This window comes from Podarcis vaucheri (genome assembly GCF_965113315.1).
Source record: "Podarcis vaucheri genome assembly, chromosome: 1".
Lineage (NCBI taxonomy): Eukaryota > Metazoa > Chordata > Lepidosauria > Squamata > Lacertidae > Podarcis > Podarcis vaucheri.
In genome coordinates this window covers 85,432,203-85,450,734 of record NC_138759.1, presented here as the reverse complement: position 1 = coordinate 85,450,734, position 18,532 = coordinate 85,432,203, and the positions used below count along the sequence as shown (strand labels likewise).

Genomic DNA, 18,532 nt, shown 5'->3' with positions numbered 1-18,532 from the left:
TTTTGTAGCTGATTTATTCCTGCTATTTTTTATTTCAAATGAACATGGATCTTCATATGATTTCAGTTGGAGGAGAGGATGGATTCAGCTGGGAAGAGCGAATGATATACCTTCAGTAGTCATAACCAAAAAAGTCTGGCTGTACTAAGTAAAGGGCATTTCTTGGGTGGTTGATATGTACCGACTGCTTGTGTGCCTTACGTTGTAGAGCATGATTTTGCTTTTTCTTCTCAATCTGCAGATATAAAATAAAATAAGCCTTATCTTAACGTCTAGGGATATTACAAACAATATTTCTATAATTTAACAAATATCATTTTGCAACGTTCCATTCCTTAAACAAGGTTTTTTTTCTTCAATTTTCTGGAAAATCATCCATTATCTTTAAGATTTACAGTAATATTTTGCTGTATGAATTTGCATCTGCTTTCTTTTCATTTCCAGACTAATAGGGCGGCCTTTCATTCACTTGTGCTCACCTAGCTGCTAGATAGGAAAACAATAGTCTGGTGGGTGGGTGTGAACTGAGCTGGAAGCAGGCTGGAAGATGGAGAAACAGAGAATGCTGGAACTGTGCTATATCCAAAGATGGGACTGACAAAGAAACAAGATCTGTTGGGGTGCTAAATGAGACTAGATATCCTACATGCACTACAGAAATAAACCCTGGTTTGATTACACCTGTTTTGAGGCCAAGAGAGCCCTGCAAAATGCTTACAAAGCCGCCCTGACAGCTGAAAATTCTGTCAGACAGCAAGCCTATCTTGCTGTCCGTGCCCTAAAAAAAAAGAGTATAAAGACCTAATAATCCACCAAAATAATACCTATACCAGAAAATGTTGGCTGGAATTAATTAGTGTGGCAAAAGCAAAAGATCAGACACTATTCCGGAAATTGGTAGCTTCTGGCACCCATAAGGCTATTTCCCCCTTAACCTCGCAAATTCCCCCTAACCTTTAGGGCTCATTCTTCCAATCTTAGTATGAGGACGCTGAACCTCCATTATGGAATTATAATATAGAACAACTGGCTAAATGGCCACCAGTTTCAGTAACTGAAGTGAAATCATGTATAAACCAACTGAAAATGGCCAAAGCCCCAGTCCCAGAAGGCATTATGCCAGAAACGATAAAAGCACAGGCGGATTTGTGGGCACCTTTCTTAGACATCCTCTTTACTTACATAGATGACACTGGTCGCATCCCAAGGGAATGGGGAACAGCCATAATTGTCCCATTCTATAAAAAGGGTAATAGAGGGGACCCAGCAAATTACATTCTGATCAGCTTAAGTGTGATTAGTAAACTCTACTCAAAGCACCTCCTTAATAAGTTGACAGAATGGCTAGAGAATGAAGATTCTGGCAATAGAACAAGCGGACTTTAGACCCGGAAGGTCCATGATAGATCACTGTCTAACGTTGCAACATCTCATCAATAAATACAAATCAGGAGGGCAGGCCTCACTATATGCTGCTTTCGTTGATCTAAAAGCAGCCTTTGATACAGTCTCCAGAACCAGACTCTGGGACAGACTACAGGGTACCACAATAGATAGAAGGCTTCTGTTCCTAATTCAGGCACTGCACGCAAACACTGCTCTTAGAGTCAGATGCTTAGGACATCTAACAGACCCCATTAAAACCTTCAAGGGAGTCAGGCAAGGGTGCCTTTTGGCCCCCCTACTATTCAATTTCTATTTAAATAATTTAGGATCTGCACTCAATGACTTAGAACTTCACCCTCTGAAGCTCGCAAATCGGCATATTTCGGTCCTGTTATATGCTGATGATACGGTAATTTTATCTAGAACCCCCATTGGACTCAAAAGAGCACTAAGAAAGCTCGCAGCATACTGTGAAACTGAATGTCTCAAAATCAACTATCAAAAGACCAAGATACTCACTTTTGGGGGGAAACCAAAGCTTAGAAGCTGGGAACTTCGAGGCCATAAATTAGAACAAGTCACAAATTATAAGTATCTAGGAATGGTGGTACAGGCCTCAGGAACAAACTTCACATAAACTTAATCGGGAGCTCAGCAGAAAAAAACACAAACTGTATTCTTAAATTTTTTAGAGCACAAGGGGGCTTTTTCGTCCCCGCGGCACTAAAATTATACAAGGCCAAAATGTTGACACAGCTCCTATATGGATCCTTTCTGGGCCCACCTTCCTCTGCTTTCTCCCCCCTTGAGAGAGTTCAGTCTAAACTCCTTAGAGCTCTCCTACAAGTCCCCAGATGTGTTTCAAATGCATGGACTAGACTAGAAACGGGGATGATGAGAGTGGAGGCTTATATCTGCCTAACATCAATTTACAAATGGCTGACATTGAATCTGCTCCCCCGAGGAATAGCCCCACTGATCCTCTGCGACCAGTTCCAGTCAGGCTGGCTGACAACAGTCCTGAACACCCCTCAGAAACTGGGTTTTGCCCCTCAAGCCCTTCTAAGTCTGGGGTTGGGTCAGTCAAAAGCTATGGCCAGGCAAAGAATCACAGACACCGAGAGACAACAGAACTGCTCAAGGTGCCCTGACTATAAAATTGGAGAAATCGAGAGATATGGCAGCATATCTCTTCTTTCTCGTATCCAAAAATGCTAGAAGGGCCTTTACACTCATCAGAAGCTTGGCTCTGCCCTCGCTGGTCCTGGAAGGAGCCTTTTAAAAAGTCCTATATGCTCAGAGACTTTGCGCCTGTTCATTGGGGGATATAGGAAGCCCAGAGCACTTGTTCTTTAGATGTCCCTTTTATGAAGAGGCACGTAGAAAGACCATTGATCCCCTACTGGTGAGGCTCGCTGACCTACCAGAAAAGCAAAAAATTGACCTTTTCCTGTTAGGCAAAGATCATAAGACGACACGGATGGTTGCCAGATTCTGTGTACAGATCTGTAGGTGCAGACCATCCCCCGACTCAGACTATTTCATGAAGAAAATCCCCAAACTCAGTTCCATGGGTGACTCTGGGTCATATCTATGCGGTAGCTTATCTTAAAGTTTTAAGTGTCTATATGCTTATCACATTTATAAATTTTAAATTTATTGTGGTACATTGTTTTAACTGTTTGTTTTCTTTCTGGGATTGTACCCCAAGTGTGTTTTATAAGCTGGTCTCCGACCGTAATAAATTATCTATCTATCATGCACCACAGTCTTTGCTGAGCTTCATTCCAAGGAAAACGAAACCTGAAAAAGTGCTGGAACCCCTAAAATCTCCCACCACGTAGAGATTGGCTCTGTCTGGAACAGTATTAACATTACTTTGGAGGATGATTACATCTGATACCATCACTGTAGTCCTCCCATTTCGCATATATACACTGTTCACTCTGCTCTCCCCCCATCTCACATTCTAACTACCCAAATGCCTCATTTACACATCAAGCAGGACTCACCCATCCCTTAAAATACACAACCCATTCTCTCATGCACACAACCTTTCATATATATGTGTGTGTGCACTGCACACAGAGACACACATGCACACAAAGCCACCATTCATATCCCCAGTCAGAAGCACTGTAAAAGGGCAATAATGATAGAACACAAGTAACTTGATGGGATCAGAAACTACCTACCTGTATGACTACGAAGAAAGTCAGTTGACATTGGAAGTGCCCCACCACCAACCTTCAGGAGTGTTTTCTTTCTGTGACTCAGTGATTGAGCTACAATGTACCTTTAAGTCCTCAATAAAGTAATCGTCCTGGTAAACAAAGAGTGTGTAACTGATTTCATTCAGGGTCATGTCTACCCCATCTGCTGAGGTTAACAAAAGAACTATATCTTTCTGCCACTGTGCCTTAAATTCCTTTTGCAAGTATTCATATGGGAACAAACGTTATACTAATTAGAGCATACATTTTTTTATCTGGGAATTTAATCTCCAAGGAATAAGAAAGATCCAGAGACTCAGAAATTGTCATTTCCTTATTATTGGACCATGTAAAAGGTAGACCAGTAACAGACACAACTTTATTGATTGAGCTTGCCAGGAACACAGACCACATTTCCAAGGCAAGGATGAACTCAGTTCAGCTGCTTCTCCACATAGTATAAGCTCTTTCCATATCCCTCTAGCCCTGCAGATAAATGCTTGTACTACCACGTGAGGTATGAAACCAGCCACCCTAGTTCTTTAGATTTTTTCAGAAATGTATATTCTATCTTTCTGAATATAAGGGCACTTCTGTACAAAGAGTCGAGAAAAGTCTGTGTACTTCCTCCAAGATCATTAAAATGACCAACCAAGATTGCTTCTGTCCTACCTTGAATACATTTCACTTGATTTTCTTCCAAAACTATGAAAAGTTTAGAATTTGCGGTGCCTCACCAGGATTGAATTGTGGAAGCAATAAGTAAGAGCTGGGTGTCATCAGCATTATCATGACATCCCACCCCCAAACTACAGGTGACTTCTTCAGGTAGATGTCAAAAGCATGGGAGACAAGATGCAACCATTCAGTGCCTACCTGTCAAAGGTCACATTTTAGGGAAACAGAACCCAGCACCAACTTGGATTTCAGGAAGTAGCATAACCACACAGAACAATTTTTTTTCTTCTTCCCCAAAACCTTCTTACCCTAATGGTCCAGAAGAATTCTATGCTGGGTGTGGATGAAGGAAATCAGAATCCAAAGAAATCTGGAGGACCCCTGGTTTCCCACCCATTTTAGGCTCATTTGGGAACACATGCATTCAGCTCTGCCACCATTTTTGCATTGCTTCTTTTTTGCAAAGTTTGAGAGCCTCTTTTGGGGGAGTGTATTACAATAGCTCAATGCTCATTGTATCAGGGTGAATACTTTACTATCAACTCCAAATACAAAGGGGATCCATATGTTCTCTAAAATGTTTAAAAATGTGGCAAAGAACATATAAAGTTCTGTTGCATTACAGATATGTTTAAATGAAGAACATGCTTAAGTACTTTACATAACAAGGCTAGAGGACTTGAATAAAATCTAACATGCAATCTAATTAATTCGACAGTCTGTTGATATAGTATTTTATAGTAAATGTGAAAATGCATTCTTATCCATCACTCTCTTCATTGCCTCCTTCACCTCCTTGTTCCTCAGACTGTAAATTAAGGGGTTGAGCATTGGGATGACAAAGGCATAAAACATTGACACAACTTTATTCTGATCCTCTGAAAAGTTGGAACTAGGTTGCAAATATATAAACATGCCAGTTCCATAGAATATGATCACAGCAATCAGGTGGGAGATGCATGTGGAAAAGGCTTTCTTGTGGCCCTTGGCTGACTTCATCTGGAGCACCGTGAAAAGGATGTACAGGTAAGAACTCAGGATTATCAAGAGAGAGCCTAACATATTGATTCCAGCACAAATGAAAACTAGTGTTTCAGCTATGGATGTATCAGAACACGAGAGCTTGAGTAGTGGGGGGATCTCACAGAAGAAATGGTTGATTTCATTAGACTGGCAAAAAGACAAAGTACCTACCAAAGTGGTATGAATGATTGAGTTCAAGAAACCGGCTGTGAATGCTCCGCCAGCCATCTTGATGCATCGTGTGTGTGACATGATTGATGTGTACAACAAAGGGTTGCAGATGGCCACATAGCGGTCATAAGCCATCAGCCCAAAAAGCATGAACTCTGTACTTGCCAGAGCAACAAAGAAATACAGTTGGATTATGCAACCCAGGAAAGAAATGGTTCTCATCTCTGATAGGAAATTGCTTAAGGCTTTGGGGGTGATGTTGGAGGAATAGCAAAAATCTAAGAAAGCCAGATTACTGAGGAAAAAGTACATGGGAGTGTGAAGCTGAGAGTCCATTCTGATCAGCAAAATCATCCCTAGGTTGCCCACCACAGTGATAACATAGATCAGCAGCAACAATGTGAAGATGGGAAAGACTCTCCTCCCCGAAGGGGAGGGGAGGGGTTGTGGTCGGGGCTCGAGCCCCGGCTAGCAGGGGGCGTGGCCCCCTGCTGCCCACTCACCTGGCTGGCGCTCACGCCCCCTCGGTGGCCGTCTAACCGGGGGCCATGGTGGGGGCGTGTTCAGCGGCATTTTGCTGCAGCGCCAGCCTTCGCCCGGCCTCATTCTTCCTTCCTTCCCCCCTCACGAGTCAAGTTGGAAAACTGCTGCGGATAGCCAGGGAAGTATTTGCGTTGCTTTTGCTTTAGTTTTTATTTAGTTTTGCGGGTTTACCAGTCCCCAACACGGCATTGTGTGCGGTGTGCTGCGCGCCCTGAATTATTCCGCGGCAGTCACAGCCTCGTTGCGGCTTGCGCTCTTTAATTCCTAGAAGGCAGATCGGGTTGCTTTTCTCCTACTAGGGCAACAGCCCACGTGCGCGCAACGCCTTTGGCCGCCGCCAGCCGCTTTTAGCCCCAGCCGCTTTTAGCCGCCTAACAGCTGACGGGCGCATCCCTTTTCCCCGCTTCCTACGCCCCCCTCCATATTTTGACTAGCCCTTCCTCTGGCCGCCGGTGCGGGCGGGGGGCGAGTGGTCTAAGCAATAGCGCCTGGCGGCCAGGAGGGGAACAGAGCGGCTTCGCCTGGCTAGTAGGTGCTTTTGTTAGCATGGGACCTTCGTTTTAACCGGGTGCGCTGCGTTCTTTAAGTATTGGCCGCCGCCGGCCGCACTCAGCCGCCCAACAGCTGACGGGCGCATTTTGATTTTCCGGTTGCTTCTGCCCCCATAGTATCTTTTTTACTCCCCCCTATTGCTTTCCTGGACTTGGAAGGGGGGAAGGGTTTAAGCGTTCGCGTCTGGGTCTCCCGCGCAGCGTCGCTGAGGTCTTGCCCTTGTTTGCTTGTGTGTTTCGCTATTGGGGTTTGCGGCTTGTTTTTTAGGCTGTTTAGAATTGCGGTTGATTTTTTGCTGGTTTAGTTGAGTTTGCCGCGTCCTTGGGACCCGGGCTGGGCTTTCTTGGCGGGAGCACAGCCCTGAAACGTGCGTTTGCAGCCCCCCCATCCGATTCCGCAGCCTCGTAATTTTATTTGCCGCATCAACGATCGGCAGCGCCTCGTTCCTCGTGGCGCAGTGTGGGTCCGTGTGTGTGTGTGTGAGAGAGAGAGAGAGTGGGAGTGTGGTCAGGCGCCCCCCCCATTGCCGTTTGCCGCCAGCTGGTCTCTTCACTTGGTCTCTCACGTGCGTCTCGGAGGCTGTTTACATTTTCTGCCCCCCCCATTTCAGATCCTGCAGTGTGGGTGTGCTTGAGTGCTTGGTTTTGACTCCCTGTTGGAGCCCCGCTCCGGCTTGGGGTGCGTGTTAGGAACGGACCTCGAGGGGTTCGTGAGTTACGTTTGTGTGTTTGTGTGTGCGCGCGTGCGTACTTCTGGGTTCCAGTCTTTGGTATTTTTGGGTCGTGATTCTGGTATCTGGTGTGGTTGTTGGTGTCCCTGATTTTGCTGTGGCCTCCATCTTTCTTTGTCCTTCCAGCTTGCAAGTTATTGCTTCCTCACACACCTTTGTCTGTTTGTGGGTCTTTGATTGGGTGTCCCCTGGTTGGCCTAGTCTCAATTCTTCTGTGTTTTCTAGCCCCTGTACCTCTTCCTTGCCCTCCTTTTGTTGTTGATAGGGTGTTTGCTTATTTCCTGGGCTGCCTGGGGGCCCTGTTGGGGTTGCCATAGGAACGCCTCTGCTGTTGCCTCTTAAAGAACAGCTATTGTCGTCGGCTAGCTCTTCTGTTGCCGCAGAAATGCCATTGTTGCTGCTGGTCAGCAGGAGATTTCAAATACTAACAAGCGATAGTTAAGCCTATTATTCCCCAGAGGCACATTTTCAGAGCTTTTGTTGCAGCTTATCTGCAGCAACCTATAGTACCTTGGCCGGCAGAAGATTGCTCAGCTATTGTTCTTTTGTTCTATTGTTCTTATTGTCTTTGGAAGTGAACCTTGGCAGCAGTCTTGGCAATATTAATTGGAGTTTAGTGGGAGCAGCTTTTCCCCTAGCTGCTGCCCTCACCTGGTTCACACACAAAAGGGGAGTTGTAGACAATACGGTGGTTACCAGCCCACTGAGCCATTGCCTGCTGGCAGCACAGGCAAATTCATAGAATAAATTCATTTATTGGCATTAATAATCAGAAGGCTCGGAAAAACTGAGAATTTGTAGGCTTGTTTTAATTTGGTTATTTAGCGCAACCTGTACTGGGAAATATTAAGGAGGCTAAATAGTAAGAGAGGACAAATAAGAAATTAATAAATAAATAAATAGAAAGCTATATTATAAACGGATATATAGGTATAGTTAATAAATACATAATAAATAAATAAATAAATAAACAAATAGTTAATAAATTAATTAGTTTGATATATACACAATAATAATAATAACAACATATATATATATATAAATAAATAAATAAAATAAAATAAATAAATTAAAAAAAAATTTTTTTCTTCTTCTTCTTTTCCTTCTTTAATTAATTAATTAATTAATACACATACACTCACACATACACACACACACACTAGCAAATACCGTTGCATTTGTAGTGTACAAGGCACACCTTATGGCTGCTAAGAGGAAGCGCGCACCTGTGGCCACCCGTAGTTCAGCAGAGAGCGCATCACGGGGACGACAGGGCAGGGGTAATAATACAAGGCCTCCCGTCTCCCACTTCCTAAACGCTTTTAGATCTTTTATAGATGAATACGAACAACGCTTCCCGGACACGAACCCCAGCCCCCCCTCTTCCCCTGATGTCATCCCGGATACCCAGGAGTTCCCAGAGAGTTCTCAATCTTCCCAATGGGATGAACTGCCGAGTACATCGTCCGCCCTCTTTAATGATACACAACCGGTGCGGACTAGGTCCCAGTCACGGGCTGCGGCATCCGGGTCTCGGGCACGGGGGGGGAAAGCTACCTCTAAGTCTATTCGCAATAACAATTCTGCTGCCCCTAGCTTTTCTAATCGTGCACAGGACAAGCGGCCCAGGGTCCAGTCGCCCGATTCTGCGGCTTCGGCGGCGGCTGAAGACGCGCAACAGGAGGAGGGCGCCAGCGCTGCAGCGCCTCTGGAGAAGCCTTCGGGAAAGAGGCGCGAAAAGAAGAAGCATGTATGTCGGAAGAGCAGGTCTCGGAGGGAGGACTCCGATGATGATACAGGTACTTCTTCTTCGGAGTATGACAGTGACGCGTCCCTAGGTTCCTATTGGGGGAGGGGCGAGGAAGTATCTGGTCTTCCGGATTGGGCACTGTCGAGGAGGGCCAATAGCCATCGTAAAAAGTTTGGGGGGACCCAGGAGTGGAAGGATGGGGCTCTGGTAAAAGATGCCACCACATCCACCTACTCAACCTCAGATGTTATTCTGGGTGATCACCTATCTCCTAAACTACGAGCAAAAATCTTAAATGGTGAGTTTGTTGACATGTTTAAATTAGTGCCCCCAGCAGAGGAGTTAGGTAGGGGTGAAAAGAGGCCCTCGCATGGTAAGAGAAAGAGCAAGTACCCTTCTGTGCCTAGGACATTTGAAAATTGGCTTGATGGTTTTCAAGCCTTTATGGGGACAATAGTCGCTGCTTACCCCAAGCGGGCGGTTCACCTTGTTGCCTACCTTTCACATATTCGCACGGCCTGCGCCCTTTCGGGGGAGGCGGCGGCCATAAGCTATGACAAGAAATTCAGAAGGAAGGCGTCCAGGATCCCGTTAGCACGTTGGGATCAGATTGAGAATGGAATATGGTCCGTGGCTGTCGGTCCGTACGTGGAAAAGAGGCCAGTCGACTCACATCGGTCGGCCAGAGGTGACCAAAGGAAGGATTTTAAGCGTCGGGTGTGCTGGGAGTACAACAAAGGGTTTTGCCAAAGGCCATCTTGTAAATTCACACATGAATGCGAAAGATGCGCCGGGGGTCACCCTGTTACATCCTGCTTAAAAGGGGGGAAGCAGCCCTTTCGTGGAGGCCGGGGGTTCCATCATCCCAGTTCCAGGGGGGCCCCCGCAGCAGGGAACAGACGGTGAGGTAGTCTTGGGATTGGCCTTTTCCCCTATCAAACTGGTCCCCCTTTGCAACCTTCTGTCTCTTTACCCGGATAGGAATGCAGCTTCCTACCTCAGGGAAGGTTTTACCGGTGGGTTTTGTATTCCCATAGTGGGTTCTTTAATCGCAAAAGATTCACCCAATCAAAAATCAGTTAGAGAAAGACCGGAAGTGGCTGAAAGAAAGATAGCAAAAGAGGTCAGCGCGGGCAGGGTTGCAGGCCCTTTCGATAGTCCCCCCATACCTAATTTGCACATATCTCCACTAGGCATCGTGCCTAAAAAGACCCCCGGTGAATTTAGGCTTATTCACAATCTGTCCTTTCCAAAGGGCGGCTCGGTCAACGATGCCATCCCGCCCGAGTTATGCACAGTTAAATACACCACCTTCGATCAGGCAGTTAAGTTGATCCGCAGTTTCGGCCCCGGGGCGTTGTTGGCAAAGTGTGATATCGAATCGGCCTTCCGCCTCTTGCCAGTACATCCCGCCGATTTCCGGCTGCTGGGTTTTAAATTTCAGGGAAAATACTATGTTGACAGGGCCATGCCAATGGGCTGCGCTGTAGCCTGTTCGGCATTCGAAGCCTTCAGCACGTTTTTAGACTGGGCCCTACGTTTCAGGGCAAACACCATTGGGGTCACACATTACCTGGACGATTTTCTTTTCGTGGGTGGAGCCAACACGGAGGAGTGCGCCTCCTTGCTGGAGGCCTTCTCAGCCCTGGCCGAGGACCTTGGGGTCCCTCTAGCTGCGGAGAAAACAGAGGGTCCAGCCACACGCTTAACCTACCTTGGCATTGAGCTGGATACAGTGGCCCAGTCATCCCGCTTACCTGTGGAAAAGATCGAAGCCCTTAAACAACTAATTCAGGACACTCTTAAGCTTAGAAAGATCACCCTTAGGCAAATTCAGTCTTTATTGGGCCACTTTAACTTCGCATGCAGGGTGGTGTCCCCCGGACGCCCCTTCTGCGCTCGCCTTGCCAGATTATCAGTCGGTTTGAAACACCCCCTTCACAGGGTTCGCCTCCCCAAGTCGGTCAAAGCGGATCTCGAGGTCTGGACAGCTTTTTTGGGAAAATATAACGGGGTTTCCCTCTGGCAGGATGTCTTGAATCTGTCATCTGACTTTCAGGTTCAATCGGACGCAGCAGGGTCTTTAGGTTTTGGTTTATACTTTAAAGGGCGCTGGTGCGCACAACGCTGGCCCTCAGCATGGCAGGGTCAGGCCATCACGCGGGATCTCACCTTTCTCGAGTTCTTTCCAATAGTAGTGGCCGTGCACATCTGGACGGAGGAGTTTCGAGATCACCGAGTGTGCTTCAGGACCGACAACCTGGCGGTGGTGAACATTCTTGCCAGGCAGTCATCTCGGTCTGCGAGGGTCTCCTCTCTCCTGCGGGCGTTCGTCCTCCGTTGCCTTGAGTATAATATTGTATTCTCAGCCAAATTCGTACCCGGAGCCAATAACGACATAGCCGACGCCTTGTCTCGATTCCAGATTCCTCGCTTCCGGTCGCTCGCACCTGGAGCACAACTGTTGCCCGAACCCTTTCCGGAGTACCTGTGGAACGTTGGAGACGCAAAGTGATACAGGGAGTATTAGCGTCCGTTGCACCTTCCACGCTCAGGTCCTATAAGAAGGCCTGGTGTGATTTCCTGGGTTTCAGGTTTGGGTTGTCTGGGCTGTCGCATAACACCCCCCCCACTACTGACGACGTCCTGCAGTACCTGTCCCATCTGGATGATCTTGGGCGCGCTACAAAAACCTTAAAGATCCACGTAGCAGCCATCAGCTTCTTTTCAAAGGCGACGTTTTCGCATGACCCTTGTAGCGATTTTCTGGTCCGTAGAGCCATTGAGGGTTGGGGCAGGTTGCAACCGCCTAGGTCCGTTGGCCGTAAGCCGATTTCCTACGGATTGTTGTCTCAGATACGGGTAAAACTCAGGACAATTTGTTGGTCCAAGTTTGAGGCACGGCTCTTCTCTGCGGCTTACGCCATAGCCTTTTTTGGTGCGCTCAGAGTTGGTGAGGTGGTGTGTGAAGCTAGCGCCCGGGGTTCAACTCGCGGCCTCCTGTGTGAGGACGTGCAGCTATTCGAATCCGCAGTGTCTGTACTTGTGCGTCAGTCCAAGACCGATCAGACTGGCAAGGGTGTCCTGCTCAAGCTCACGGCGTCGGCCCAGCAGGGCCCATGTCCGGTAAAGGACACGAGGCGGTATCTCCGCCTTAGGCCGGCCGCCCCGGGACCGTTTCTGATACACGAGGATGGGTCACCCCTGTTGAGGTATCAATTCACTAGAGTAATGCGCAAGGCTATTGAGGCCTGTGGCCTACCCCCACACGAGTACGCTGCACATTCATTTAGGATAGGGGCCGCAACCACGGCCGCGCACCTGGGGCTACCGGCGGAAAGGATAAAAGAGCTGGGCCGGTGGAAATCCAATGTTTATAAGTCATATATTCGCAACCCCGCGCCTACTCCTTAGTTTGCTTACCCTTCCTTTTGTTCTATCTTTCCCCCAGCTATCCCCGGAAGAAGCATGTGGATTTGCGGCCACAGTATAGTCCATTGGGCCCGCGTGCGAGCGGTGAGCTGCGGCCTGGCACCCAACCTTGGTCTGCCACGTGATGTCCGAGTTTCCTGGTTTTCGAGAAGAGGCATGCGTTGGGAAGAACTGATGCCTTTGCTGTGTGAGAAAATAGCCAAGCTTGGCTCTCCCGACATCCTGGTGATTCATTTAGGGGAGAATGACCTTGTGAACAAGAGGAGTGTGGACTTGTTGTCGAGCATAAAAAGAGACTTGAATGCATTCGCTGCCCTGTGTCCCAGAACGACAGTATTCTGGTCCTCCTTCCTAAAAAGAACTGTGTGGCGCGGTGCGCAAAACCTGATGGCCATTGAAAGAACCAGGAAACTCGTAAATCGGGCGGCAGCCCGTTGGGTGCGCTTTATGGATGGCCGAGTGATTTATCATGACCGTATCCGGATTAGCGACAAAGCTTTATACCGGGATGACGGTGTCCACCTATCGGATCTGGGGAACGATTTTTGGTTAGCTAGTGTCATTAAAAACATCTGGGATTGGTTGCAGCTTTGAGGGTATTGGCGGCGAGCCTTTAGCTCGGGTGGCGGTTAGGCATTGGAATAATGTGTTGCGTTGTGTGGAAGTGCTAGGTGTGGCCATCGCCTATGCCTTCAATTTTTTAGGGGTATTCCGTTAAAGGAATCTGGGGGTCGTGTATTCCGTCCGATGCCTGCTTGGCGGGAGGCCTTGGCACGACCCTCGGTGACAGCAGGGGTGAGCCTATAGTCGGATCAGCATCGACAGGCTCCACCTACTGGTGAAGAACCCACTTGTTTCGATCCAATGCCTAAGCCAATACCTTTTCAAATGCTGTAACCAATAAAGTTGTGGCCTTTCTCTAGCCCATTAACCTTACATCACGTGTCCTTGTGTCTTCATTTCACTTCACCGGGGTCGGGTCCTCGAACCACAAAGACTCTCCTCCCCGAAGGGGAGGGGAGGGGTTGTGGTCGGGGCTCGAGCCCCGGCTAGCAGGGGGCGTGGCCCCCTGCTGCCCACTCACCTGGCTGGCGCTCACGCCCCCTCGGTGGCCGTCCAACCGGGGGCCATGGTGGGGGCGTGTTCAGCGGCATTTTGCTGCAGCGCCAGCCTTCGCCCGGCCTCATTCTTCCTTCCTTCGCCCCTCACGAGTCACCCACCCTCCACTCCCTTTAGTTAGGGCTCAGGTTTTTCGGCCTTGCTATGGACCTTAGGTTGGTCGCCCTGGTTGGCTGGGGGGCCTGGTAGGAGTTTTTCCATTTGGCACTAGGCTAATTGGTTTTTTCGCCTACCTCGTAGCAATCGTCACAACTTTTTGTGGTATTGGTGGGTAGGTTAGGCATTGGAATAATGTGTTGCGTTGTGTGGAAGTGCTAGGTGTGGCCATCGCCTATGCCTTCAATTTTTTAGGGGTATTCCGTTAAAGGAATCTGGGGGTCGTGTATTCCGTCCGATGCCTGCTTGGCGGGAGGCCTTGGCACGACCCTCGGTGACAGCAGGGGTGAGCCTATAGTCGGATCAGCATCGACAGGCTCCACCTACTGGTGAAGAACCCACTTGTTTCGATCCAATGCCTAAGCCAATACCTTTTCAAATGCTGTAACCAATAAAGTTGTGGCCTTTCTCTAGCCCATTAACCTTACATCACGTGTCCTTGTGTCTTCATTTCACTTCACCGGGGTCGGGTCCTCGAACCACAATCTTCAGTTCTGGTACATCTGCAAGTCCCACAAAGATAAATTCAGACACAATACTGGTATTTTCTGTAGACATTTTTGTAGCTGATTTATTCCTGCTATTTTTTATTTCAAATGAACATGGATCTTCATATGATTCCAGTTGGAGGAGAGGATGGATTCAGCTGGGAAGAGCGAATGATATACCTTCAGTACTCATAACCAAAAAAGTCTGCCTGTACTAAGTAAAGGGCATTTCTTGGGTTGTCGATATGTACCGACTGCTTTTGTGCCTTAGGTTGTAGTGCATGATTTTTATTTTTCTTCTCAATCTGCAGATATAAAATAAAATAAGCCTCATCTTAATGTCTAGGGATATTACAACTAATATTTCTATAATTTAACAAATATCATTTTGCAACGTTCCATTCCTTAAACAAGGTTTTTTTTCTTCAGTTTTCTGGAAAATCCATTATATTTAAAATTTACAGTAATATCTTGTTGTTTTTTTAAAAAATATTTTTTATTGCATTTTTTCTTTCAGATAGAAACACAGAATCAGATATACAGAGAAGTAAGAACAAAAAGAAAAGAAAAATACATCATTTACAAGCTTTTTTCGGTCTTCTACCTGACTTCCCCACATCTCCCTCACCGTGCATTCTCAACAATAAAAGTATCAGCAAATTATAACCTTGTTTCATGTATTCTTTTGTACTCTCGAATAGTTGCATTTTAAGTTTAAATTGCTTATTATCAATTTACTCTAAAATCAAATATAATATCATTTTAAACATTGGTCCTTTCATTAATATAACTTAGTTCCATATACCATCTATTCTCGTTGCTGAAGCTGACATTTCCAAATCATGCAAATCTTATAATTCATATAATTTATAAAACTTTTGTAAATAGTCCTTGAATCGCTTCTCGGCCTTTTGGCTAAGATCAAGTGTAGTACAGTAATATCTTGCATTATGAATTTGCATCTGCTTTCTTTTCATTTTCAGGTTTGAGAATTTAAGATGCAATTCATATATATATATATATATATATATATATATATGCAGGTTTTGGTGTCTTCGGGTGTCTTCCCGTGTAAGAGTCGGGGTGTCTGTGCGACGTTTCGACGAGGTCTCACTCGTCATCTTCAGGCTGGTGCTTTCGGCTTCTTGTTACTGGAACAGAGCAGAGTCTGGTGTTTGAGTTCCTATAAATACTGTTGAGGGGTGTGGTGTATAGCCTCCAACGTTCTGGGCAGAGAGGAAGTTCCTAGATTAGTGTGCCTTTTCTTCTTTTGTTCCTTAATTACTTGAGGGATATCTTGGGTGATTTCATGAGTGATATTCTGAATATCACTGGGTGGGTCATTAAGTGTAGATTAGTAAAACAGCCTTCTGCAGGTTTTATATATATATATATGCAGGTTTTGGTGTCTTCGGGTGTCTTCCCGTGTAAGAGTCGGGGTGTCTGTGCGACGTTTCGACGAGGTCTCACTCGTCATCTTCAGGCTGGTGCTTTCGGCTTCTTGTTACTTATATATATATAAGTACTTATATACTTCTTGTTACTTATATATATATATATATATATGCTTTCGTAGATTTTCACGGGTACAGGAATGCAGGTTTTGGTGTCTTCGGGTGTCTTCCCGTGTAAGAGTCGGGGTGTCTGTGTGACGTTTCGACGAGGTCTCACTCGTCATCTTCAGGCTGGTGCTTTCGGCTTCTTGTTACTGGAACAGAGCAGAGTCTGGTGTTTGAGTTCCTATAAATACTGTTGAGGGGTGTGGTGTATAGCCTCCAACGTTCTGGGCAGAGAGGAAGTTCCTAGATTAGTGTGCCTTTTCTTCTTTTGTTCCTTAATTACTTGAGGGATATCTTGGGTGATTTCATGAGTGATATTCTGAATACCACTGGGTGGGTCATTAAGTGTAGATTAGTTGCTAAAGCTTTCGTGTCTTGACCTCTTGAGCTTGTGAAGAGTTTTTCTGAGAAGATGGCTGTGCTGCATTTAGTTGTGCTCTGGCTTGGCTTCGTGTATAGGGGCAAGCTGTGGTTTTGTGCCTTGTGCCAGCCAGATCTGTGTAGGGATTGCCGGGGGGTGCAGCATCCGGAGGTGCCACTATAGTTTGGCTACTGGATGGAGTCTGTAATATGTCTGTGGAGAGGGTCTGGGTTTGGGTCTGGTGTGGTTGATTGGTGACGGCGTTCTGTGTGCCTCTGGTTCTGGTGTCGGTTTTTGTGGGGAGGGCTAATTTCCAGATGTCTGGCAGGCGGGACGTGTCGTCACGCTTGTTCATGTTGTGAGGGTGTTTCTCTATCTCGATGGCTTCCATGATTATTCTCTTGTGGTGATGTTCCATGTTAAAGAGCAATTTGGAATCTGCAAAATTAATTTCGTGTCCTGTTTCTTTCATGTGTTGGAAAAGAGAGGAAGTTTTTTCTTCTTTTTTGACGGCATTCTTGTGTTCTGCGATACGTGCATTTATTCGTCTGTTTGTTTGTCCAATGTACGTGGCTGGGCAGACTTTGCAGGGTATTTCATAGACCCCTTGGTTTTCCAGCTGGATTTTGTCTTTTGGGTTTCTGAGGATATTGGCTATTTTTTGGTTGGTGCAGAAGGCTGTTTTGATATTGTGTTTATGGAGGATTTTGCTAATTTTGTCTGTAGTGCCCTTGATATAAGGAAGGAGGGCCATGCCATTGTTTTCTTCTGTGTCTTGGTTTTTCGAGACCTCGTCGAAACGTCGCACAGACACCCCGACTCTTACACGGGAAGACACCCGAAGACACCAAAACCTGCATTCCTGTACCCGTGAAAATCTACGAAAGCAAATATCTCACCTCTACGGGGAGGAAACCTTCCAGCTGACAAGAACCTACGAGAAACTAGAAATCCGAAGAGCCACCATCTTATGTGATCTCCTGTTCCTACGCAACTGCCGAGACAACAACTTAACTCCCACATGCTTCCAACTTAAATTCCACTCTAAAACCCCAGCTACCGAAAGGATCCTGAAACGAACTGAACTATCCCTAATCAGAAACGAAATACATAAGAAAAGATACCTACTAAACCAAACCAACAAAGATCTGCTCACTCTTCACCTCAAACTATGTAACAAAATCCACCCTGCACTCTGGGACAAATGCAAACAACTGTTACTGGTTTCAGAACTCACAGGGTTAAGGAGTTCTGTGGTGACGTCTCTTACCTGAGGCGTGGTTAGAAACTCTTTGGGAGTGGTCTGACTCTGAGAGTTGCAGTCTGGTTTCGCTTTTAGCGAAGAGAGGGTGCAAGATGTGTGCTTTGTCACCCGGACAGATGTAAGATCTGGTTTACTTCAAGATTAAAGGCTAACAAGATAACAAGATAAGAAACGCCTGTGTGTCTGGATTACTACCCACATGCTGCATTTGCTTCACCGCTGTGTTTACTCTGCTAACGGCAAGAGACAGAGGCCGGAAGGATTTTTGGATCAGCACGGACAGGCAGCAGAGCTGCGCAGGGAAGCGTGCCTGGACTCCATGTTTGTTTTCCTTGGCACTCAAGGCACTATTGGCCTCTCCGTTTGCCAATAGGTTATGGGCAGTTTGCCAAAGCTTTGAAGCATTGCAGGAACGTCCCACATGTGTGGGGGAGCCAGCTGAAAGGTTGCTGGGGCCAGCCAGAGCAGCCGGAGCTGTCTTTGAGGCCGGAATTTAAGGCAAGCAGCTAGTTGAAAGACGCAAAGGTTTGCCTGTGCTGTGTTGCTGCTGTGTTCGAGAGCAGCAGGAAATCGTCTCTCCGGACGGGGTGCTGGATAAGCTGTGAGTAAGCTTGGGGACCCTTGGGAGAACGGAAGACAACGGCAGGCAGCCAGGTCTTGGAGGACATTCCGTCTGGAAAGCTCACTCTAAGAAGTTGGGCAAGGACGTGAAGTCAGCAAGGGCTGTCTGGGGATGTACTGCTGCGTTTGCTGTGAAGCTTCAGCAGGAGGCCAGAGCCCTGGGGAAGGAATACAAAAGCCTAGAGATGGCTGTAGCCCCTGTTCCTGATGTTTTAGCCTCAAGGAGCGCTGGTGAGCAGGTCGGGGGGGCGAAGGATTCCAAAGGCAAGTTTAAGAAGCCTGCTGGAATGAGATGGCGGTTCAGAGGGGGCAAAGCTGGCAAGGAGTGCTTTTCTGGAAGAAGAAGGAGAAGGAGGCCAGCTGGGAGGAGCCCCGGGTAGTGTTTTTCCACTGGAGTTCAACATCTGCGTGGCAGTTGCCCCCACCGGAGCAGAGAGGCAAGACAGGATGTTGCCAAGTTTGCCAAGGTCAACCAGCTGAGTTCCC

General features: G+C 46.9%; 1 protein-coding gene across 1 annotated transcript; it reads right to left on the bottom strand.

Annotated features, from left to right (window-relative positions):
- Positions 1 to 5,012: 5,012 nt before the first annotated feature.
- On the bottom strand, positions 5,013 to 14,311 carry LOC309517213 (olfactory receptor 5F1-like; the record flags this gene model as incomplete). The annotated part of the gene is made up of 4 exons (XM_082196346.1): positions 5,013 to 5,892; positions 9,545 to 9,597; positions 12,470 to 12,700; positions 14,234 to 14,311. 4 exons carry the CDS (start codon positions 14,309 to 14,311, stop codon positions 5,013 to 5,015), a joined length of 1,242 nt encoding a protein of 413 aa, XP_082052472.1.
- Positions 14,312 to 18,532: the final 4,221 nt, after the last annotated feature.